The sequence below is a fragment of the Kogia breviceps genome, chromosome 14 (assembly GCF_026419965.1).
Source record: "Kogia breviceps isolate mKogBre1 chromosome 14, mKogBre1 haplotype 1, whole genome shotgun sequence".
NCBI lineage: Eukaryota > Metazoa > Chordata > Mammalia > Artiodactyla > Physeteridae > Kogia > Kogia breviceps.
The window spans coordinates 36,224,092-36,246,328 of record NC_081323.1 but is presented as its reverse complement, the minus strand read 5'-3'; the positions used below and the strand labels follow the sequence as shown (position 1 = coordinate 36,246,328).

Here is a 22,237-nt window from a genome sequence, read left to right as displayed (position 1 = left end):
TGGACAAATGGACCAGGAATTGAGACTGGGATGTCATGACCAAAGTGGCAGGTGGAAAACCAAGGGTTGTGTCACAGAAACTAAGGGAGGAGACTGCCTTCAGGAAAGAGCCCTCCCGTTGAATGCTGTTGTCAGAGCAAAGAAGCTGAGGATAGAGAAGTGCCCGTGGGCAGCATGGCCATGGCTGGCGTCCCTGATGAGAGCGGTTTTGGAGGCATTACGGGACGAGATGTCAGCCTCTCCTGGGTAAAGGAGCACATGGGAAATGAGGAAGTAAAAGTAGAATCTAAAGGAAAGTCTTAGGAAAGTTTTGCTATGAAGGGGAAACATATGGACATGGGATTGAAGGAGGGGTTTTTGGTTCATTTGTTTTAAGATCAGAGGTACCAGGGCATCACTGATGCTGATGAAACTGAGCCAGTAGAGAGGGAGAAATTAATGATGCCAGATAGAGAGAGGAGGGCTGGGGAGTAAATTCCTCAAGAAGGCAAGATCGTGAGTGTGGGAATTGGCCTTTGATAGAAGCAGGAATGATCATTCCATGTAACAGCTGGGATGAGGGAGAAGGTGAGTGATGCCTCTGGGAGTGCAGACCTAGTGGCGGGAATGCGAGCATTACCATCCAATGGGTGACTCCTGTTCCTTCAATGAATATGCAGCGAGGACATGAGGAAGAGTAGGAAATGTGGAGACAGAAGATGCTAAGCAGTCATCTTGGATACTGGAGAAGGCGAGGTTCTGAGGAAAGGGCAGTAGGCGGAACAGTCCTGAGTGCTCACTTGAGGTCTGAGAACAAGAATCCAAAATGGACCGAGGTTTTCAAGTTGGGCTATTTCCTTTTCCCGATCACCCATCTGCTTGCCCACTAACCTAGAGAAGTTGAATAATTGGGTTCAACCAGAACTGAAGTTTTGCTGGTGAATAGATCAGAGGGAGAGAAGGGGGCAAGGAGAGTTGAGGGCAGTTGCAAAGGAATGGTTACAATTAAAGAACATGTGTTGTGTAAGCACAAGTAAGAGAAAGCTGAAGGATGGTGAGAAAATGAGTGATGGTGAGAAATGATCCTCAATGAGGATCTCATTGAGTTTGAAAACGAGGGAAATGAGCTGATAGAGCCTCTGATGTCTTCTTAACAATATCAGCTCAGAAGGGACACGCATCACTTCTGCCCACATTTATCATACTAGAGGCAAGGTAACTGGGAAATTCATTCCCTGGGGGTTGGGGCAGGGGGATGCCTCTACTTTAGAGCCAGAGCACCTATGTTTGGTGAACAATTGGCCCTCTCTGCCTTATTGCTCACGGTGGCTTGTGCTTTCAGAACTTTGTATGTGTACTTCTAGGTACCATACCTGGGCCTGGGCTGCCATCTGTTTGCCTTCTTCCTGCCTCGTCTCTCGGTTTTCTCATCACATGACCAATAACTGACCATTACCTGCCATGCAGCCCATCACTTCTCAGAAAACAAGGCCTGAGTCAAGAAAAAACCTGGTCCTTCCCCAGTGCCAAAACCCAGGGAAGAAATTGAGCATGCCCAGAATTTGAAGCCATATTCATCACCTGTAAGCATCTATTTGCACTGTGAATATTTATCCAGATACTAATCAGCAAAACACAGTTTGGGTAGGACTTGTTATAACCCATTTGGTAGGGAGTACAAGACTTAGAAATTCGCAGTATTTCTGCAGTTAGAGTACCAGGTGCAGTTTCCCTGAATTAGTCAGGTGTTTGAAGGAAAGATGGGCTTATTTCCTCAATTCTCCAGATAATAGGTTTGCTTTAGTGGAATGGACAGAAGCCTCAGAGCTCAAGGTGTTTGCAGAAGGGACTGTTTATCTGTTACCACAGCTGCAGTGGAGGCAGTGCTCATCCCACACAGGTCAGAAAGAGAGATACCCCCTTAGCCAGTTTAAAAAGGTAACACTTATGAACGAGCACAAACAGAGTACTTTTCTCTTTTCCTTCCCTCACGGACAGGGGAGGTAAACTCAGGCAGAGAGAAAATTGGCCTCAGTCTTGAACTAAGTACAAAGATCTGCTCGCCCTTTCAAAGGCTGAAAAGTCTACAGGAGCAGGAGATGATTCAGAACAGCTCACTTCTGACTGGTTTGCAAGTGACAGTCCCTCAGCACTGAGAGGACCACCAATCTCACTGAGGTGTCAAGCTCAAGTACGGAGGCTCTGTCTTCCACTACCATGCAAAACCAGCCTTAGCTGATAAAAAGAGTGTGGTTAATTATTTGGACGTTACATATCTTTAAGTTCTACAAATTATGTGGCAAGACAGTTCTTCAATTTCTTTTACTCACAGCAAAAAGATGGGTGAAAAGAATTTAACTACAGCTAATTATGCTTCATATAAAAACATAATAGAAAGGTTAGCATGGAGGTTTATCTCCCAGTTCACAGGCACGATATTTTCTAAATACGTCCATAATTCAAACATAAATGAAGAGATAATGAGATGTCTTAAAAATCCCTTAGCCAAGTTTTTTTTAACTATCATTCAAGTATTTTGGTGCCACTCATGCATTTCTGGAACGACTCATTTTATATTGAAAGGATGTGTCCCCCTTTCCCAGGCCCCCCAAAACAAATACCAGTGTAAAATCAAAAGAGTGTACGATGTGTGCAAAGGAAAGGTGTGCTTCACCTACGTGTCAGCTTCAGAAGCATCTGCCTTGCCTGGTGTGTATGGCATTAATTTCCTGACGCTTTTCTATTGAATACCCTTCTGAGTCGCTTGAAATTGAAAATCAAGTCATGTTTCTTTAATCAGCCCTAGGAAACAGTGAAAGAAAGGGATGGTGGAGAGGTTTCTTTTTATGAAAAGTTTCTAAAATCAATAAAGTCTAGAAGAAAGAGTATGTACAACTTTGGCCCATGAGTCTGGGATTTTAATCTCAGAGAAGCATCTGTTCCTCAACATCCGGGTCAGTTAAGTATCTGCCTCCATGTATTAGTTGCCTCTTGTTCCAATATTTAGCAGCTTAAAAAACAGACACTTATAATCTTAGAATTTCTGTGGATTGGGGCCCAGCTTAGCTGGGCACCCCCAGTCCAGGGCCTCTCCCAGGCTGATCCAGTTTATCAGATGGGGCTGCAGTCATGTCCAGGTGTGGCTGGTGGAAGACTGGCTTCTGAGCTCACTCGTTGGGTGAGGACTCCGTTTTCTCCATTTTCTTGAGGGCTGTTAGCCAGAGGGTACCCCCAGCTCCTTGCCATGTGGGCCTCTCCAGGGGGCAGCCCAACTATGGCAACTGGCTTCATCAGAGCCAGCGAGTACTAGCAAGAAGAAATCCATGGATTTCTGCCACCTAATCTCAGTGACCTCCCATCACTTTTGCCTCATTCTGTTTGTTAGAAGCAAGTCACTCGCTCCATCCCACACTCAGAGGGAGTGAACTGCACAAAGGTGTGAATTCCAGGAGATGGAATCATACTCCCCTCCAAACAGACATTGGCCGCTACCCCTTTCTGTTGTCCCAATGGTGACAATTCCCCTTCACTCTCTGGCGTGGCGACCTGTGTCTTTACTTTCTCAGATCTCCTTGGCAATTCCAGTGTCTCTCTTCTTATACTCATCAAAATATAATAAACACTCAGCTTCATCTTCTTAAACGTTGTTGCCCTCCCTGCTTAAGAAGTCCAGTGGTTCCCCCCGCCCCATTTCTTGCCTGAAAACGTGTATTGAGGAGCTGCGTATCTGGAATTAATCAACTTTTCTTGCCCTTTGCTTTATAGGCTGTATTTGCAGCCAAATTAGACTCTTACTAGTCCTTGTGGCCTCCCCATGCTTTTTTGCCTCTCTGCTCAAGCTACAACTAACTTCTCCCTCTTTCCAGCTGCAAAACTTCTGGACGAGCCACAGAAACTTTCCTGTGAACTGTCCACGTAGAAATGGCTCATTTCTGAACACTTACAGCATTGCACATCCATTAAGCGAGGGTTACATTCCTCCTTATGTACAGTTATCTATCTATCTAATCTATATCTATACAATGCAATCATAGATATAGATAATGTGTATATATAGTTGTATATATACACATATATGTGTATATATAAAATATACAAAACATCCCTACTCCCCACTCCGCCTGCCAAAATGGAGTAAGGGAACAGGACGGTAACTTACTTCTCTTTCATACCCCACAGCATATACTGTAGCCCCTGGCATATAGCACCTGTTTGGTAAAATCTGATGTGTCACTTAGTGTTGTGCTTTCCAAAATGCCTTCCCCACATTCGGGGAGTGGATATTTTTATTTTCATTTTATAGATGAAGAAACTGAGACCTGGAAGGTTTACCTATTTGCTAACAGCAGACAGCGGCAGAGCCCTGATTAAATTCCCGAGTTGCAAGGTATCACCCAATCTCCCAGTGGCCTGGCCTATAAGCAGGAAGTGACTGGTTTGGGCTTCTCTGTTCATATTTGTTTTTTTCTTCTAAATGTAAAACCACCTAACTTGACCTGATTTTTTAAGGAACAATTCAGTCACTCACCAACCCCTGCACTGTAATGAATATCCTACGCTTTGATTTATTTTAACCACTCCAGGGCAAAGGATGGAGCAGAACAGAGATTTTTTTTTCAATAAATAAATAAAAGACCATCAGGGCAGGAGGAGGGCCTGGATCTGCAATTCTTGTTCTTCTGTGAATTAACTATTTCAACTTACCCAAAAAAGCAATGTCAGGAAACATCATGTTTTAAAATGTCACTTTGTATGTCTCTTGTTGTCCCCTGATTCACTTCTGACCATGAGATGAAGTAAGGTGCCATGCAGCTTGTAGCCTGCACAGGTCAGGAAGGTTCTAGTGACTTAGGATCCCTTTGCCAGATGCCTTGGCAGGAACCACAGGCATTTTTGTCAGGAACGTGGTGTGTGTCTGTCTGTCTGTCTGTTGGTGTGTGTGTGTGTCTGTATGTGTCTGTTGATGTGTGTGTGTGTGTGTGTGTGTGTGTGCGCGCGCGCGCATGTTCACAGGAGGAAGAGTAATTTTAAAGGGGGACTAAGGCATGAGGGATAATTATTTCTTAAACCCCACTGTCCAGACTCTGTGGGCAACATTCTGAATTCAAAATGACTTTCAGTCAAATCATCTTTGCACCTGGGAACTGTGAAAAGGATTGAAAGCTTCTAGAGGAAATGAAACTTGACCACGACAGGAAGTGACTTACAGCCCCAGAGGCTCAGATGTATTGACATAAGGTAGTGAAGTAGGAAAGAATTATGGTTTTCAAAAAGAAGTCGCTCTTGGCCTTTCTTTTATTGCAGTATGATGTGTGTGTCCTAGAATAAAACCTTCTAACCACAGTGCAAAATTGACATTCATGCAGCAGGCGTGGTTTGAATCCCTTGCTTTTGTGCATCTGACACTGAGGAAAGTCGGGATTTCCTCTACGACTTTTTCATCCTGTGTCAGTATTGTGGTTTCCAAACACTGTGTGAATCTGACTTTCCAAGTTGCAGGTGGGCGATGTGTTGCTTAGGCAGTGGCCGAAAGTGCTGAAGGAATTATCTAGGGTCGCTGGGTTACTCGGAGACTGAGGCTGTGGCTGCCCAGTCCATATTAGCATCTTTTTTTGTACATGAATCATCAGAAACCTTTATTCTCTAGCATTTCTTCACTCCATTCTCCTTCGAGAACCTTTCTTATTGCTCCACTTGAATTGGGGGCCTGATGTCCAGTAGCGGGTGATTATCCAAAAAGCTGAGCATGAACTGTGTAGCTGGTGTATGAACTGACTCAGAATGGCCACGGCCAATTGGCAAATTAGATATAATTTTGACAAGTGGGTGGATCATTCATCTTAGCAGTGAGACATCTACACGCCATAGGAAGCTATTTGTATGTTACCTTTTGCCTGACATACTGCTGAGGTCTGTTTCAGGAGCATCTCAGGTTTAGCGAAAGTATGCTCCATCATTTCCCGGCAGGTGACTTCATGATACATGACACCGTTGAACTTCACCTCTTGAGCCAGGTCCCGTAACCCTAATAATTTCTACCACTGTTCTCATGCTCCCTGGGTGAACTGCACTGATTCTGTTTCCCCTTTCAGCCCACTTCTTTCCCCCTCCTTCACCCAATCCCAGTGTTAGAGGAACAACTTCTGATATCCTAAAGGGATGTCACATGATGACTTTTGATGCCATCCCTTAGATCCCACAAGATGTTTTCCTGTTCTGCATTACCAGCTGTTTGGAAGGAAAAGAAAAAAAAACTGTGAAATAAATATATTTTCATCTACAAAGCACAGCACTGGCTTTGAATATGATGTGAAGATGCAAGTGGAAGGCAGGTTAAAAGTATATGATGTAAGGGAGAGGCTTGATAAACATGAAAATGGTAGCAAACCTTGTTATTTCTTAATCTGCTTGTATAGGAGAGAAAGCTATTTATATTTGGGTGAGATTGGCTTAACACCATGGGCCAAACTCTGGTCCCAAGTACGTGTGGTAAGCCCATGAGCCCTGGAAAGAAGCTGGCTTTGCCTTTATCCAAATATTAGTCATTTCTGGGTGGATTTTTTTAGGATGATCTTTTTGGAAAAGATCAATAAAATAAGGATGCAAAGACCTGGAAGAAAAGCCAAGTCTCACAGGGAACTGGGCTCCTAAGGCTCTTCCACTCTCCCCACCACTGAGAGGGATGGGAACAGGCCTGAATGGGAGCCAGCGGTGAACCAGCCCATTTCCCAGATGGACCAGGACTTGGGAGTGGGTGCAGCCAGTCGAGGCCCAGCGCCTCCTGCTTCCCCATCCCTGGTTCTGTCCCCTAGACTGCTGCTGCCAGACCAGACGTGAAGCAAGAGCGGGCCTGCTTGAACCGCTCCATGCCCCGAGTGGATGGACACGGAGAGACCACACAGAGTCCATTCTTCCCCAGCAAAGCTGTGATGTGTTCCAGGCAAAAACCCAATCTGGGTTGTTTTGGCCCAAAGGAAACATTTACAACCAAATTATACACCTCAGAAAATAAATGAGCTTTCATTTTGGAAGGAAATCCTGCCAGGCTCTTTATTATTTGCACCACAATCATAAAGTTGGTTTTAATCTCTATAGTGGAATGCTGCTGCGTTGGCCAACTGGCAGCGCTGGTGGTTTGAGTGGAGACCACTTCACCCTTAAGAAGGCGCAATGGGAAGCAGGGGGACGTCCTTCTCCTAAAACGTTTTTCTCAAGATCCATCTTTTTTTGGTTTTGTTTTATTTTGTTTTCTGGCGTGGTCATTGCAACTTCAAAGCAGACTCCTCTTTTCTTTCTCTTTTCCTTTATTCTCATTTTTGAAAATTCCTGGGGACTTCCAGAAAAAAAAAAAAAAAAAAGACTTATTGTAACCTTTCCTTTCTAAATTGATGAAAATCCAGGAGTAGGTCCAAGAAAGTCTATAATGGATTTCCATTGATCACTAGAAGGATATCAAAGCTCAGAGAGAACGGAAGGCAAAGGCTTAAGAAGCAAGTTCTCTTTTTCAACCTTAACAAAGAAATCGTGTGATTTAAGCCTGCTGGGAGTCTGCTCCCAGGATTCATGCCGTGAAATGACCTTGTCAATATGGCAACCAGGGGGCTTAGGGCTTCTGGGATGGCCTGGGTTTCAAATATTTTATACCATTATCAGATCAGGTGCAGGGTAATGTGTCCTGATTTGGGGTTTGGATTAAGGAAGTTTCCCTACCGGTGTGTGAGGATGTGACTAGTCCTTTTAGTTAGGAAACTCCCTGGGAAGAGCCCAGAGAGGACTGAGCTTCCAGAGGCTTTTGCCCTTGCACTGAACAGGTTAGGATGCAGTCTTTGCGGGCACGTGTAGTTTCACAGAGCTGAGCAGGAGCTGCTAAGGTGAGCCACGGGCCAGGCTTCCACGCTCACTGATCGGGCCAATCGTTGTCAACACAGTTAAAACTCCTATGTTGTTCCCAAACTTTGCTGCACGTTGGAATCCCCTAGGGATCTTTTAAAAGTGCTAGTACCTGGATCCTACCCAGACACCTTGATTTAAACGGCGTGGGGTGTGACCTGGACATCAGGAGGTGAGCAAAGTTTAAGAACTGCCGCTGGAGACTATAAACCCCATGAGGGCAAGGACTGTTCCTGTCTCCCCTGTTATATTCCCAGCACTTGGAACAGAGCAATTGGCTCTCAGTAATTATATGTTGCATGAATAAGTGAGTAAATGAATAAGCGTTCATCTGCCCACACACCGTCAAAATAAATCCCGGCTAATTAGATGATTTCAGCACGTAAATATTTGACATGGTTGAGGGTGGAGTGTGGCTGAAGTTCAAGGTCTTCCTTGCCTCCATCCATTTCACCCTCTGCTTCTTCCTATTTGTAACATCCTGAGAATGATTGTATAGCCTCCTCATGGACCACTTTTAATTTTTGCGATCTCATAACTTAGGACCATTGATGGCTTTGTGTTCTTCATAGGTCAGGAATTGATACCTGAGCCACCCTGCTCCTTGAATTTCCCTGTCTCTCCCTGTAATCCTTTATCTCTCCAGGGACGGATCCACGCAGGTCTTTGCCAGCCACGCCATGGGGGCATCCTTCGCCCAGCGGTTGGATGTTCAGCACTTGTTCTCTTGTTCTGATGCTCGGGGTTTCCACGTCCCCCTCCCGCAGACACCAAATGCTGGCAGTGGATAAGTCGGCTTTTACTGTAACAATGTTTATGGAGACTGTCAGTTCTTAACCTTAAAACTGAACCATGCTGTTTGTATTTTTCCAAGTGATGGAGAGTGTGAAGGACTAATGAGAACGGAGCGTGAAGAGATCAAACGTGTGCCGGGGAATCTTTGTTCAAGACCTGGAACGAGCGAAATTCTGCTTGCGGGGGGTGGGGGGGGTGAGGATTCCGAGGACAGGGATCTTCTATTCCTGGGGCTTCAGGCCTGAGATCATGATCCGGCAGAGAGAGAGCAAGGTGTGAGGGAGGGAGGGAACCAGGACTGGGCAAAAGATGCTTCCTTTCTCTTTGGAAAAGCTAGACACTATTTCCTTTGGTCAGAGAAGGAACAGATCCACTTGTAACAAACTGTCTCCTGACCTTCTGGAGGCTGCTTTCAAAATCAGGATTTTGAAAGAAGCCTTTCATAAGTTCACGAAATGGGCCACGGTGGAGAACTTTTTGCCGACAGCGTGCCTTTTCTGTAGGCCCTGGGGAGGGTGTTTGGAGCTTTTAGTGACTGAATACCCAGGGCTCTGCTTAAAAATGGGTTTGACTCTATCTAAAAACCAGTGCTTCTATGTGCAGACGTGGAGAGTAAATAGGAAAGATTTGGAGTTAAAGCAGACACATGGTGTGGTCAATGAATGAGGGATAAATTTGCTAGCGGAGAGCAAAGCTCTGGTCGCTACATGAGCCTTTCCAGTTGGGGCCTGTGTGGCTTGTTTGAAGAGACCATTTTGTAGGGGTGGATTCCTGGCAGGAGTGGACACTGCCTACAGGGACTTCAGACCCCCAGGGTGAAGGCATCCATCAGGCTTCAGTCTGCCAGAAGATCACCCTGAAGAACCAGGAGCAGGTGTGCAAGTTGGTGAAAGAACACTCTCCCTTCGAGAAGGAACCTTTGGCTTAGACGGCGACTGCTGTGGATGTGTTGGGGACAGATAGATTTTGCTTCTTCAACTTCACACGAGTCTTTGCTTAAATCTCCCGGAAAACTTCAAGTTAGGAGTTGGATGGTCTCTGATTGATCCTTGCCGATGGGTTTGTGGGTGGAAGGGCTTGATGGGCACCAGGGAGCTCTCAGGTGAAAGAGGAGCCATCTGCAAACCATGGGAACCGGCACCTGGCATCGGGGCACCTGGAGAAACTCTTTGTCTGACTCGCGATCTCCCACCATCTCTCTTCCACATGTCTCATAAACTGATGGATAATTTCTCTCTCTTAGGCCTGCCTGAGGGCCCCCTTCCAGGCCTTGTTTAATCCTCTGCCAGCCCCCTGAGCTAGAAAAGTTTATCCAGTTGCCAATCAGGACACAAGCCTGTCCTTCCCCACGGACCCATGCGGCTTGTTCGGAGACAGACACACAGTGAGGGCCCCCTCTGCTGCCCCATGGGGGGCACTTGCTACCCAAGCGAGCGTGATGAGACAGGAAGGCACAGATGCCGGGCAAGGTGGGAAGCCAGTCGAGTTGTGTGGTTCACCCTCCATCTTCGGGGCTCGGTCTCTTCACCCTGTGTGTTGGTGTCGAATGTCACTTGACTCAGGGACCCTGGAGGGTGAGGGGCTCTGCCCTTCCCCCTCACAGTGTCCTCATCGTGGGGGGATCCGTGACTGCTCAGAGGGTCTCCCCAGGCCAGACTTGGTGCTTGGGGCTCATTTGCTGTTTCGCTGCTTACATTTCCCCTAAAAAAAGTACACCAACCCTTTGAGAGCCCTTCGTTTTCTGGAAATCTTTCCCTTTGCCAGAGTGACCCTCAGAAGAATAGCTCCTAACTACTGCTCAGCTGCCCGTTCCTTGTCTTCTCCTGGTTTGAGCTGAGGCTCTCAGATGTTAGCCTGCATCAGAGTCACTGGGAGAACTTTTAAAAACACAGGCTACTGGGCCCTACCCCAGAGACTCTGATTCTGCAGGGTGACGGTGGGTCCTGAGAATCAGCATTTTAAACAAGTGGCCAGATGCTGCTGTTCTGAGGATGGCACTTGGAGAACCACTAAGTTAAAGTGTTAACTCTGCATTATTACCATATTTTCTCTGGGCTTGGTTAGGAGAGAATGGGCTACTTAGGATATCTTTAAATTAAAAATTAAAACAGAAATTAAAATTAAAGCACACATATCCATATGTGTATATATAAATATGTGTGTATATTTATACACATATATGTACTTATATACATGGTTATATATACAAATATATATCTATATACACTTACGTACACAAAAGAATGTGCATTTATAAATAAATATGTATATAGATATACATGGTTATATACACAAATGTATATCTATATACACTTACGTACACAAAAGAATATGCATTTATAAATAAATATGTATATAGATATACATGGTTATATACACAAATATATATTTATATACACTTATGTACACATAAGAATGTGCATTTATAAATAAATATGTATATAGATATACATCTATAAAAAGTCTTTGAATTATTTGACACCGAAGAGAAGCAAGTAGATTCAGAAAATGTTCAGGGTCAGAAACGAGTTCCAAAGAGCAAAATACCTGGGTCCCTGTGCTTCGTCTCCTTCAGAGTCTCCTTTTGGCCCCTGCTTCCCTATCCCACTGTCCCCTGAGCTCCACCAGGGCTGCTTCTTGCTGCACTGGCTGGGTTTTGAGCGGTGAATCGGTCCCACCCAGGCGGCTGTCACCATTGGTACCCCCAGCGCAGTCTCCACATTCTCTCTCTGGGCAAAGGGAGGCACCAGGCATTGCTCATGACATGACCTGGGGGGAAGTGACTGTGCCAGGACTTGCAGTCACCATGCAAGAGCAGACCAAGCCAGGAATCAAGCCAAGGAGACCTTCCTCACTCCCACACCCCAGGACCCAGATGTGGTTCCAGACACGTAGGGTGAGTAAAGTGTGCCTAGCCTATCAGACTTTGAAATCCTGTTTGTACATTTATTCATCCATCCATCCATTCATTCAGAGGGCAGCAGTGAGGTCCTACTGTGTGCCAGGCTTTGGGCTAAGTGCCGAGATATGGAAGTGACAGAACAGACACAGTCCCTGCTTCAAGGAGGTGACACTCTGAAGGGAGCCGACAACAAAGTAGAAAGCCTATCAATGGAAATGTTTTGGCTTGTGGCAAATACTATAAAGGAAATAAGCAGAATGATGGAAGGGAACTGTCTGCGGGGAGAGACACTACTTAGATGAGTAGGGAAGTCCTCCCTCTCTGGAGGTGATATTTAAGCTGAGATTTGAAAGACAGAGGAGAAAGTTATGATGGTAGCCTGGACTAGGACAATGGCAGAGGAATTTCAGAAATAGGCAAAATACTCTTTGTGCTGTCAGCAGGGATGAATGGACTTGAAGAAGCTAACATGGCTAATATAATTTACCCCTTGTGCAGCTGAGTTTGCAGTTCAGTCACTCTTTGTGTGCCTTTATTAGCCAGAAACTGGACAAAAATGAAAAAATTCTAATAATGTATAAAAATACAATTTTAAAAAGTATGTATAAGGTATGGGAAGTAATGCAGAGCAAGGAGAGACTAATTCTGCTGAAGCTCAGAGAAGCTTCACAAAGAAGGCAATATCTAAACAGGGTTTTTAAGGATGCATAGGAGTTTTCTATGTAGCCAAGGGAAAGAAAGTCTTTGCAGCTAGAGGAGACAGAGAGGTTTGACCCGAAGGCATCTATGAGCACCTCTTAGCCTCTATATGAGTTACAGCAAGGCACTCTGTCTGGGCAGACGGCACCCCTTCCTTCAGTCTCAATTTCAACCCCTACTTGCCCCCCACCAGACTCTTTTCTTCCATGCACATATTACACCACTTGCATGGTGGCCTTGAATGAAACCACAGGGAGTCAGCTGTGCCCACAGCCATCAGGCTTTGAAATTCTGTTTTTTCATCCATCCATGGATTGATATTCATCCATCCATTCACTCAGAGAGCATTTAGTGAGGTCCAGATTTTTTGGTGTGATTGCAATTCTAAGGGGAAAAGCTAACGTTTTGTAATTCAATCTTGGAAAAGTGTGGAAGGCAATGAGACAGCCGGAGCAGCCAGTTCAATAGGAAGAGCACCAGGCTGGGAGGCAGGACCCCTGTATTCCAGGGCCAGGCCAGATACCCTCTCCTGTGCCGCCCCCACCCAACGAACCCCTGCACCATGTTCTGTAAAGATGGTGCATTGAATCCTGGGACCCACCTTGTGTCCTGCTCCTGCCTGGCAGGTCTGGTGTAACTATTCTCAGGACTAGCTGTATTTTAATATGGATTGTAGAGATGAAAATGACTTTAAAACTCAAAAGACTAATGCACCGGCCTCCCCATCCTTCCCGAAGTCGGGCCTCTTTGGAGAGGCTGCTGGCCAGAGTCGAGGTCCTCGCTCTGTATCCTGGCCACTCTTGACACTGGGGTGGTTGAAAGAGGTATTGACATTCTTTCCTGTGGCTTCAGCCAACCCAGGCTGCTTTCCCTTGTCTCCACTGGTCCAGCATGAACCCCATCAGCACCTGCCTTTCGGACAGATTTCACAGTCATGGTCAGTCCCCACTGAACCCTTTAAGAGCTGGTGACTTTGGTAACATTCTCAGCTTTGGTTTTCTCATCTGGACAATGGGGGTGATGATAATTGTACCCATCTGGTGGGGAGCTTCGGGAGACATTGATTGAGATGATCCATAAAGAGTGTTTGGACAAGACTATGGGACAACACTGGGAAAGATGGTGGAAGTTGAGGTGGAGGTGGAGGTTTGGATTAGGGAAGGTGGGAGCTGGGCCTGAGAAGAAAACATTCAGGAGAAAAGATAACAAGGTAAGAGTGAGTCCTAGGAAAGACCAGTGGGAGAGGGGATAATAAAGGGGAGAAAAGAAGTGTTTTTATTGCAGAAACGCTCCTCATTTTAGAGGTGAGAACACTAGGTCATAGGGACATAATGGGCGGAGTGGAGGCCCTCGTGTTTCAAATACCATATTTTCCTGCATCGTTTAATTGTTCAGAAAATAGCAGTAACAGAAGCTGGGTGTCTTTAAGAAATCTCTGTGACCTTGCCAACTGTCATTTCTCTATGATTCCCTTTCTATTTTATTTTCCCTTGTGTTTTTGGTAGTTATATAAGTTCCGTAGATAAGTTGCCTGCATACAGAAAGGAGCACAAATCATACGTGTACAGCTCAACAAATTCCCCTAAGCGAACACATCATGGAACCAGCTGCCAGATCAAGAAACAGAATATGGCTGCTTCTTCCAGACATCCCCCTCCCCGGGCTCCCCTCTGGTCACCAGCACCCCCAGGGTCACCACTGTCCTGACTTCTAGCAACAATGGCTAGTTTTACCTGCTTTTGAACTTTATATAAATAGAGTCATATGTTTTATCTGGATTGTTCAACATTCCATTTGAGAACTTCATTGATAATATGTCATTCTATAACTATTGTACGCATACACCTTCCTTATACAGTCTACTGTGGATGTCCATTTGGGTCCCTGTCACTTTCAAAGTTCACCCCAAATGCTTAGCAAATCTCAGGAGGAATGTGATGACCCCAAAAGCTAATATCCAAAGCGAGAGTTTGGAACCTGGCTCTTTGTGACCTACTTTCTCCATTCTCTGCCTCATCTGGCCCACCAAAATAACTCCCATAATGTTTGCATGAAGTGCTATGTGCCATTTCATTCCTGTCTTCTTCCACCACGAGTTTGCTGCCATTATTGTAATTCAGCCTCATTATACCAACTGTTTTTGTTGACCAGCCCTAACTGGACCTGCGAAGTCATCAGCCTGCACAAGCCAAGCAGCTTTGGGCTGGACTGGTATCTAGATAGGAGTTTTCCTAAGAAAATGCAGCCAGGACCCCGCTACCAAACAAAGTTGGGGAGCAGAGTTGAGGATTAAATCAACAGTGCGCTGCAGGCCAGTGTGCTTGAGCCAGGCCTCTTGGACCTGTTACCTGGGCGAGGGCTGCAGCTGGGGGAAGATGGGAACACCAAGGGGGCTGCAGATCCTTTTACTCTAAATAACTCCTCCAGGAGAGAAATTAGGACAGCACCGTGCAGTGGAAGGAATGGGGCTGTGGTGCCTACTTGCCATCCAGGGGCCTCTGGGATTCAATTTCCTTCTCCCTGGAACATGAGTGCTCATGTCTCCTTCAAAGGGATGTTGTGAAGATTAAAATTCCAGTGCCTGGCCTGGGTGATAGTGTGGTTTCTCCCAGACATGTCCTGTGTGCTCAGTATCTTCCATTCACCTCTCTAGATCCACGTTTCACCCTTCTCCATCCTAACTTGTGCCTCAGATGTGTGATCGGAATGTATCGCATCAATGGGCTCCCTTGCTCTTGAGCTTCTGTTTGGACTTGGCCAATGGTAAAGGTGGCAAGAGAGGAGAGGAAGAGGAGAGGGAGGTTGCAGTATTTAGTAAGGCCCCTAGGTGCGTGTGCACACACACACACACACACACACACACACACAGCCATACCTCTCTCTCCCTTTGGGGAACAGTAACCTCTCCCTTTCCTTGCCTCTTCAGGCCTGGGAGTATAAGATCTCCCTGGCTTTCCTGGCCATACTGTAGCATCTTTGGTGGTTCCCAGCCTCTTTGTCCAGACATCTGTCAATTGTTCTTTCATTAAGCTCCCTTGGTCACGCATACGTACCTCAGTGCCATCCATTTGCTACCCAGATTCAGATGGATACACCCTAGTACCGCGATGTTTATCCTGGGGAGAGTAGTAACATGTAAGCACATGGTCTGTCATACCCCACTTTCATGACCATCCCCAAAAGAAAGCCCCTGAGAAACTTGCTCTTCTCTTTCCTTTAAGCTCAGCTAACTGAGTTCTAGTGGAAGAATGATCTTTGTCGAGAAAAAAACTAGGAGGTGCTTTGTTTCTCTAAGGTCAGAGTAGGAAATTGTATGGGGGAAGGGAGGTAATAAAATGGTTGAAAGGTGGGAGGGGTGTGTGTGTGCCCTCTGCCATCTGACACTTGGCCTTCTGCCCTCCCCAGTAAAAGGAGAAACCCACAAGAAGTCCTGCTCACAAACTGTTCTTCTCCATACTTATTTCAGCTTGTTAGTGCATTGGACCGGTATCTATTGATAGATAGGGGTCTTTTAGAGAAAATGAAAGAAGAATATGTGGTGATTGTTAAAGATTCAGTAGATGGTGAGTTGTGGAATCATAATTAGAAGTATGGATAATTTTACTTCCTGATGCTGAACTCTTTCACTCCTAGAGAGTTTCCCACTTTCTACCTGGCGTTTTATATATAAGCATTTCTTAACTTCCCCACTGGAGTCTGAAGTCCTTCAAGACAAAACATTCTCCAAATATGATTTTCATAATGTTAAAAATGTCTCATATAAAATGAATATATGTCAAAGGTTTATTTAACTAATTAGTGAGGGAACTAGGGACATGCTAATTCTAGTTCAGAGCATGTGAGGAAGAGATATTTATAAAATTAGTGGGGAAAATCATGACAAAGTAAATTTGCGAGTTAGAAGCAAAACTGGTTAATGTCCTATAGGTCAATAAAACAGTAAGCTTTGAGTTATTGTTTCTTTTTCTCCCAGTTTTATTGAAATATAATTGATATATAACATTGCATAAGTTCCAGGTGTACAACATAATGATTTGATATATGATATATTTTGAATGATTAGCACAGTACGTTTAGTTAACATCCATCACCTCACATACTTTCAATTTTTTTCCCTTGTGATAAGAACTTTTAATGAGGTATTTTTTCTATCAGACCAAAAAAAAAAAAATGTATATTTCTACAGGGTGAAAGTCTCCAAGTTAGCATGTAACTTTTACCCTAGGTCCTAAGCAATAGTAAATAATAAGTGAAACAAAGGTTCATTCTCCTAGAAGAGTAGGACAGTCCTGTCATACTATGCCCTGCTATGAACTAATCAACTTGCAATCATCCTTTTGCTTTATTTCCAACTTTTGGATAATTTCTCTTAACAAGATATATGCTGTTGAACTGTCTCAACCCAGCAAGGCACCTGGCACAAAGTGTTGTGTTGGTCAAAACATCCATTTGGTTTTTTCCATAAGATGGCTCTGGTACCCTTTAGTTGTCTTTAACTTCATTTGAAACAATTTTGTTAGATTGTATTGTGACAGCTGTCATATTAGCGTGCATTTTTTTTAAAAACTTCTAGCCATTTTAATATTGAAGATTAAAAAAAGCAACATTTTTGGCATATTATGCTCTATTATTTCAAGAAAGGTAAAAACGCAACTGAAACACAAAAAAAGATTTGTGCAGTGTATGGAGAAGGTGCTGTGACTGATCAAACATGTCAAAAGTGGTTTGCAAAGTTTCGTGCTAGAGATTTCTCGCTGGACAAGGCTCCATGGTCGGGTAGACCAGTTGAAGTTGATAGAGATCAAATCGAGACATTAATTGAGAATAATCAACGTGACACCACGTGGAAGATAGCCGACATACTCAAACTATCCAAATCAAGCATTGAAAATCATTTGCACCGGCTTGGTTATGTTCATCGCTTTGATGTTTGGGTTCCACATAAGTGAAGCGAAAAAAACCTTCTTGACCGTATTTCCTCATGCGATTCTCTACTGAAACGTAACGAAAACGTTCCGTTTTTAAGACAAATTGTGACAGGCGATGAAAAGTGGATACTGTACAACAATGTGTAATGGAAGAGATCGTGGGGCAAGCGAAATGAACCACCACCAACCACACCAAAGACTGGTCTTCATCCAAAGAAGATGATGTTGTGTATATGGTGGGATTGGAAGGAAGTCCTCTATTATGAGCTCCTTCCAGAAAACCAAACGATTAATTCCAACAAGTACTGCTTCCAATTAGACCAACTGAAAGCGGCACTTGATGAAAAGCGTCCGGAATTAGTCAACAGAAAACACATAATCTTCCATCAGGATAACGCAAGACCGCATGTTTCTTTGATGACCAGGCAAAAACCGTTACAGCTTGGCTGGGAAGTTCTGATTCATCCGCCATATTCACCAGACATTGCACCTTCAGTTTACATTTATGTAGGTCTTTACAGAATTCTTTTAATGGAAAAAATTTCAGTCCCCTGGAAGACTGGAAAAGGCACCTGGAACAGTTCTTTGCTCAAAAAGATTAAAAGTTTTGGGAAGATGGAATTATGAAGTTACCTGAAAAATGGCAGAAGGTAGTGGAACAAAACAGTGAATATGTTGTTCAGTAATGTCCTCGGTGAAAATGAAGAACGTGTCTTTTATTTTTACCTTAAAACCAAAGGAACTTTTTGGCCAAACCGTAGATGCCCAGAAAGTGTTTGTTGAGTGAATCTATAAACAGAACAAAACTCCATCCATTTGTAGAGAAAGATTAGCCAAGCTAAGTCCAGGGCCCACAATCACATTAGCTGCCAGCTTTCCAAGCAGAGATCAAACAGTTTCCCTGGAGGAGAACAGAACAGGAGCCCAAATAAGAACAATCTGTACGGACAGGTGGGAAAGGGAACTGGTCCTGGTGGTGTACAGGTTTCTCTTCACCCCAGGCTATAGTTGCTCTATGATGGCTCTATAATTGTTTTATAGTGTCAGTAGGGTTTCCCTAATAAATGAGCATTACTAGTTTCTGAGAGCCAACAAAGCCATACAGGTGCATCATGAAAGTGTTGGGGAGAATTGTTAAGTCTCAGCTCCGAATCTTTGAAACACTGACCTTGGAGCTATTAACAGAGCAGCACATGTAAATGATGGAAGCAGTAAGCAGGGTGATGTTTTCCAACAGATTTGACCCAGCGTTGAGTCAGCAGGTAGAAGGATAGGAGAAAGAAGGAAGCATACTCGACATTGAAGATAGCATTTGCACTTCATGCATTTAGAACCATCACATTTTTGTTTAATTTCCCCACCTTCAGTTTGATGTTTTTAGCATTTGGTATCAGGTTTTTTTTCTTTAATTGTTAGAAAACATTTTCTCCAAGACAAGTGTCTCTTGAGGCTTCCATTCCCAGGAGGTCAGAACTAGATGGATTGAGAGGTTTTCTCTAGTTCCCATCCAATGTCGCCACACCCATTTTACAGAAGAAATAACTGAGGTCCTATTATCAGTTAGCTTTTGCCATGTAACAAACCACTCTGAATTCATTAGCTTAAAACCACAAATGTTTATCATTTCTCACGATTCCATGGGTCAGCTGGGTAGCTCTCCTAGTCTGGACCGGCTCAGCTGGGTCCCGATGGTCTAGGATGGCCTCCATTTGAGTGACTGGTCATTGGCAGGCTGTTCAGTCTGGGGTAGATCGTCTCTGTTCCACATGTCTGTCCTCATCCCACAGGCTAGCCCAGGCCTTGAGATTGCAAAGAGCAATTAAAAAAAGGCAAGCTCCAAAACACACTTATCTCTGCTTATCCAGCAGCCAAAGTAAGTCACATGACCAGATGCAAAGGCGGTGTAGGACACAACTACCCAATGCATAGTTATTTACAGAAAGAGAATCTGTGGACGTTCTTGCAAACCCTACCAATCTAGGTGCAAAGGTAAAGGAACTTGCCTAAGCTTGTAAAACTAGGTAGGGGCAATGCTGAGACGTAGACGGGGCCTCATACCTCCTAGCCTAGGACCCTTCCTCAACACCATGAGCCCTTCTCTAGGATTCCAAGGTTAAGGTCCAGTTCCCTTTAAAACCTAGTTTAGAGGTACTTGGAGCAGAAAGATTTGTGGTAGGTTTCAGTGATGGGTCTTAACTTTGCGTGTTGAGAGAAATCCATCTTCTTAATTAAAACAATAAGCTGGGCAAGGGTCCCCAAGGCCACCGCCACCACCCCAGGCCAGTCTGAACTCTGCCAGGCTTTGCCCTTCGACTTGCCTTCCAGGTTCTGCCTCGCGACAGCGGACACCAGCCTTGACTTGGCCTTGGGTACCCCCCAGGCCATGTGGGAAGGCACAGAATCACTGCAGGGGCATTCACCTCCGGGGTCTCCTCGTCCTGTTCGATACTCTCCCTCTGGTCAAGGGAGGACTTAGATAGTTGGGCCATTTAGGCACGCTAATAATTTGGTACCTCTTCAAATTGGGCCCCAGAAAAGGATCTGGATAGTTACCAACTCTGTTTTCCTTCCCAGATATGGAGAAAGCACAATTTGAAAAATCCACAGTAATCCACACTCATTAAATATTTGCTCAGGGCTTCCCTGTTGGTGCAGTGGTTGAGTACACCTGCCGATGCAGGGGACACGGGTTCGTGCCCCGGTGCGGGAAGATCCCACATGCCACGGAGCAGCTGGGCCCGTGAGCCATGGCCGCTGAGCCTGCGCGTCCAGAGCCTGTGCCCCGCAACGGGAGAGGCCACAACAGTGAGAGGCCCGCATACCGCTAAAAAAAAAAAAAAAAAAAAAAAAATATTTGCTCAAAGTTTGACTTAGAGGGGAGGCTGAGCTCCGCGGGGCTGAAGCCCCCTGGTGGCCACCATTGACCTGTTCTTTAGAGCCCTGAGCAAGTTAGTGCTGCTGTCAAATTCACATACCCCTCTCAGCAGACAAAATCTTCCCTCGGCTTACTGGGGAGCAGGTTTGTCTCACACCCCAAGAGAATTTATACAAGCGTCCCTTCTAGGCAGTTCCACCATTTGCCCTGAGAAGGAGTCTGGAAAATACAATTTCTCCATCCCCCTCCGTTGGCAGAGATGGTTTAGATGATGGCTGAAGGTTTCTTTAGCCAAATTGGCTTTCCAGCCTTGAACTCTACTTCTCACATGTTTTCTTAGACTTAAAAGAATAATTTGCGTCTCATTTCTGTTCATTCTTTAAGCCTAACAGGACATAAAGGAAATGGGGCCTGTTTTCTTTGCCAGCAGTGGAGAAAGTACAACTTGAAAAATCACCAATAATCCACACATTTTCAAGATCAAAGCTGTTTACAGAAGTATCAGAGACGAGCTAGTGGGGCGTTGACTTCCATTTTGTCAGGCAGTCCCAAGAGACTTCGATCAAGAAGAAGCACAGGGGTGGGAGACCCACACCAGCGGCCCCTTCCCCTGTCGAGCCAACTCCCTGCCCAAGTGCAAGGAGTCGGCCATTCTTCATTCCTTCCAAAGCATCGCCTGAGATCATAAGCAAGGTCACTCCCAAACCCTAGAGTAAACAGCCTTCTGATACGTTCTGCCCCCATAACAGAAGATTCCTCAGCTATTAGTCAGACTTTCAACAGAGGGCTCCATTCCCAACCAAGACAAAACACTCCTGCATTCTTGAAACACGATGTGCCTGTGTCACTAGCTGCCAGGATTGTCTTCAGGATCCGACAGCAAAGATTGAAGCACAGTTCTGGCCACTTCCCTCTGCCAGGAATTTGTATTTTCCTGCAAAGGGGCATTGCATGTTCATGCTTGCCGTAAAATAGAGCCCCGGATATTTGCTCTGTGCCTACTGCCTGAAGGGGTGTGATTACCATCACACACCGGTAGAGAGAAAAGAAGGTGGCTGACCTCACCATTGGTGTGTTCAACAGTGCGGGGACCTCCCCATGGGTCCTGGTTCCTCCTCTCCAACACTGCACTGAACAAGCCTCCACCACCCCTGCTTCTGTTCCTGTGATCACCATCTCTCTGCCATCTTCCCAAGCCCTAAGAACCAGCGCACCTCCTGAGAAAGCAGGTTTTCCCACCTGAAATTCACATTGCTCATTCTCCTGGTTTTCTCTTCCTAGGAGTGCTTGCTGCCTAGTCATATGTAAAGATAATCAGAGTACCCTTTTATTCTTTGTTTCTCCCCAAACAGGGAAAGTTTTGCTCTTCCCTTTGAAATACCACCCATGGCATTCTTGAACCTATTTTTAGACGTGTGGAAATATTCCAGACAAAAATCGATGCCCAATACAGATAAAGCCTCGAGTGTGTTTATCGTGGGGAGAAGAATATGGAGTGTTTTAATGTGGAAGGAGTGTGGCCATATGCCTGGGTGCAGCATGGCTGCCTTTAATCTGGAAAAAGGAAACAAGCATTGTCGATAATAATATGCAGATGTCCAGCCCCAAATGAGGACATATTGCTAATTAGCTATATTGTTAATATATTTTAAGGAGAGAGGCTGCAGTGACGTTAATTATAATCTTTGTTGTTTGTTGTTCAAAGTCTATGAGACCAAAAGCATTGCTAATAATATCTTCTTTAATATCTTCAATATAAGATTCTTGGATTTTTTTTTTCTTTAGAATCCCACATAAAAGCCACATTAGGGGTAATGAGGCCTGTAGTCTGAGCCTAATTAAAACAAAATCTAACTAGGCCCGTGGCCATCATTATCATCAACTAGTACTTATTGGGTGCCCCCCCGAGCTCGTGGAATTGGAGGGTGTGGGGTTTGAGATTGTAGATACGGCCTGTTCTTTGCCCTCCAGAAATTTGCCATCCCATATGCCTCCAAGAAGTCTGCCTGGTTGTGTTAATCTGGGAATAGTTACACAGCCTTAAAAAAAAAAAAAAAAAAAAAAAAAAAAGCACGAAAACTGTCCAAGCCAGCCACAATTTGGTACTAGCTTGTGCCTCTTCTGGAGGTTCTGGAAGTGGTCACATCAGCCCGGTTTTTCATGCTCCAG

The 22,237-nt window shown here is 44.9% G+C and overlaps 2 protein-coding genes across 7 annotated transcripts in view; one reads left to right on the top strand and one right to left on the bottom strand.

Annotated features, from left to right (window-relative positions):
• Positions 1 to 22,237, top strand: part of ISM1 (isthmin 1) — a 78,618-nt gene that overhangs the window by 20,996 nt on the left and 35,385 nt on the right. The window lies entirely within an intron of this gene.
• The window catches only part of TASP1 (taspase 1), a 374,267-nt gene continuing 370,830 nt past the window's right edge, over positions 18,801 to 22,237 (bottom strand). For 2 of the 6 annotated variants that reach the window (XM_067011980.1, XM_067011982.1), the window contains one exon: positions 18,801 to 18,992. In XM_067011980.1, coding sequence (XP_066868081.1) covers positions 18,887 to 18,992 — 106 coding nt within the window. In that variant the 3' untranslated portion in view covers positions 18,801 to 18,886. The remainder of the gene's footprint in view (positions 18,993 to 22,237) is intronic. The other 4 variants (XM_067011985.1, XM_067011984.1, XM_067011978.1 and 1 more) reach the window with 3 other exon arrangements.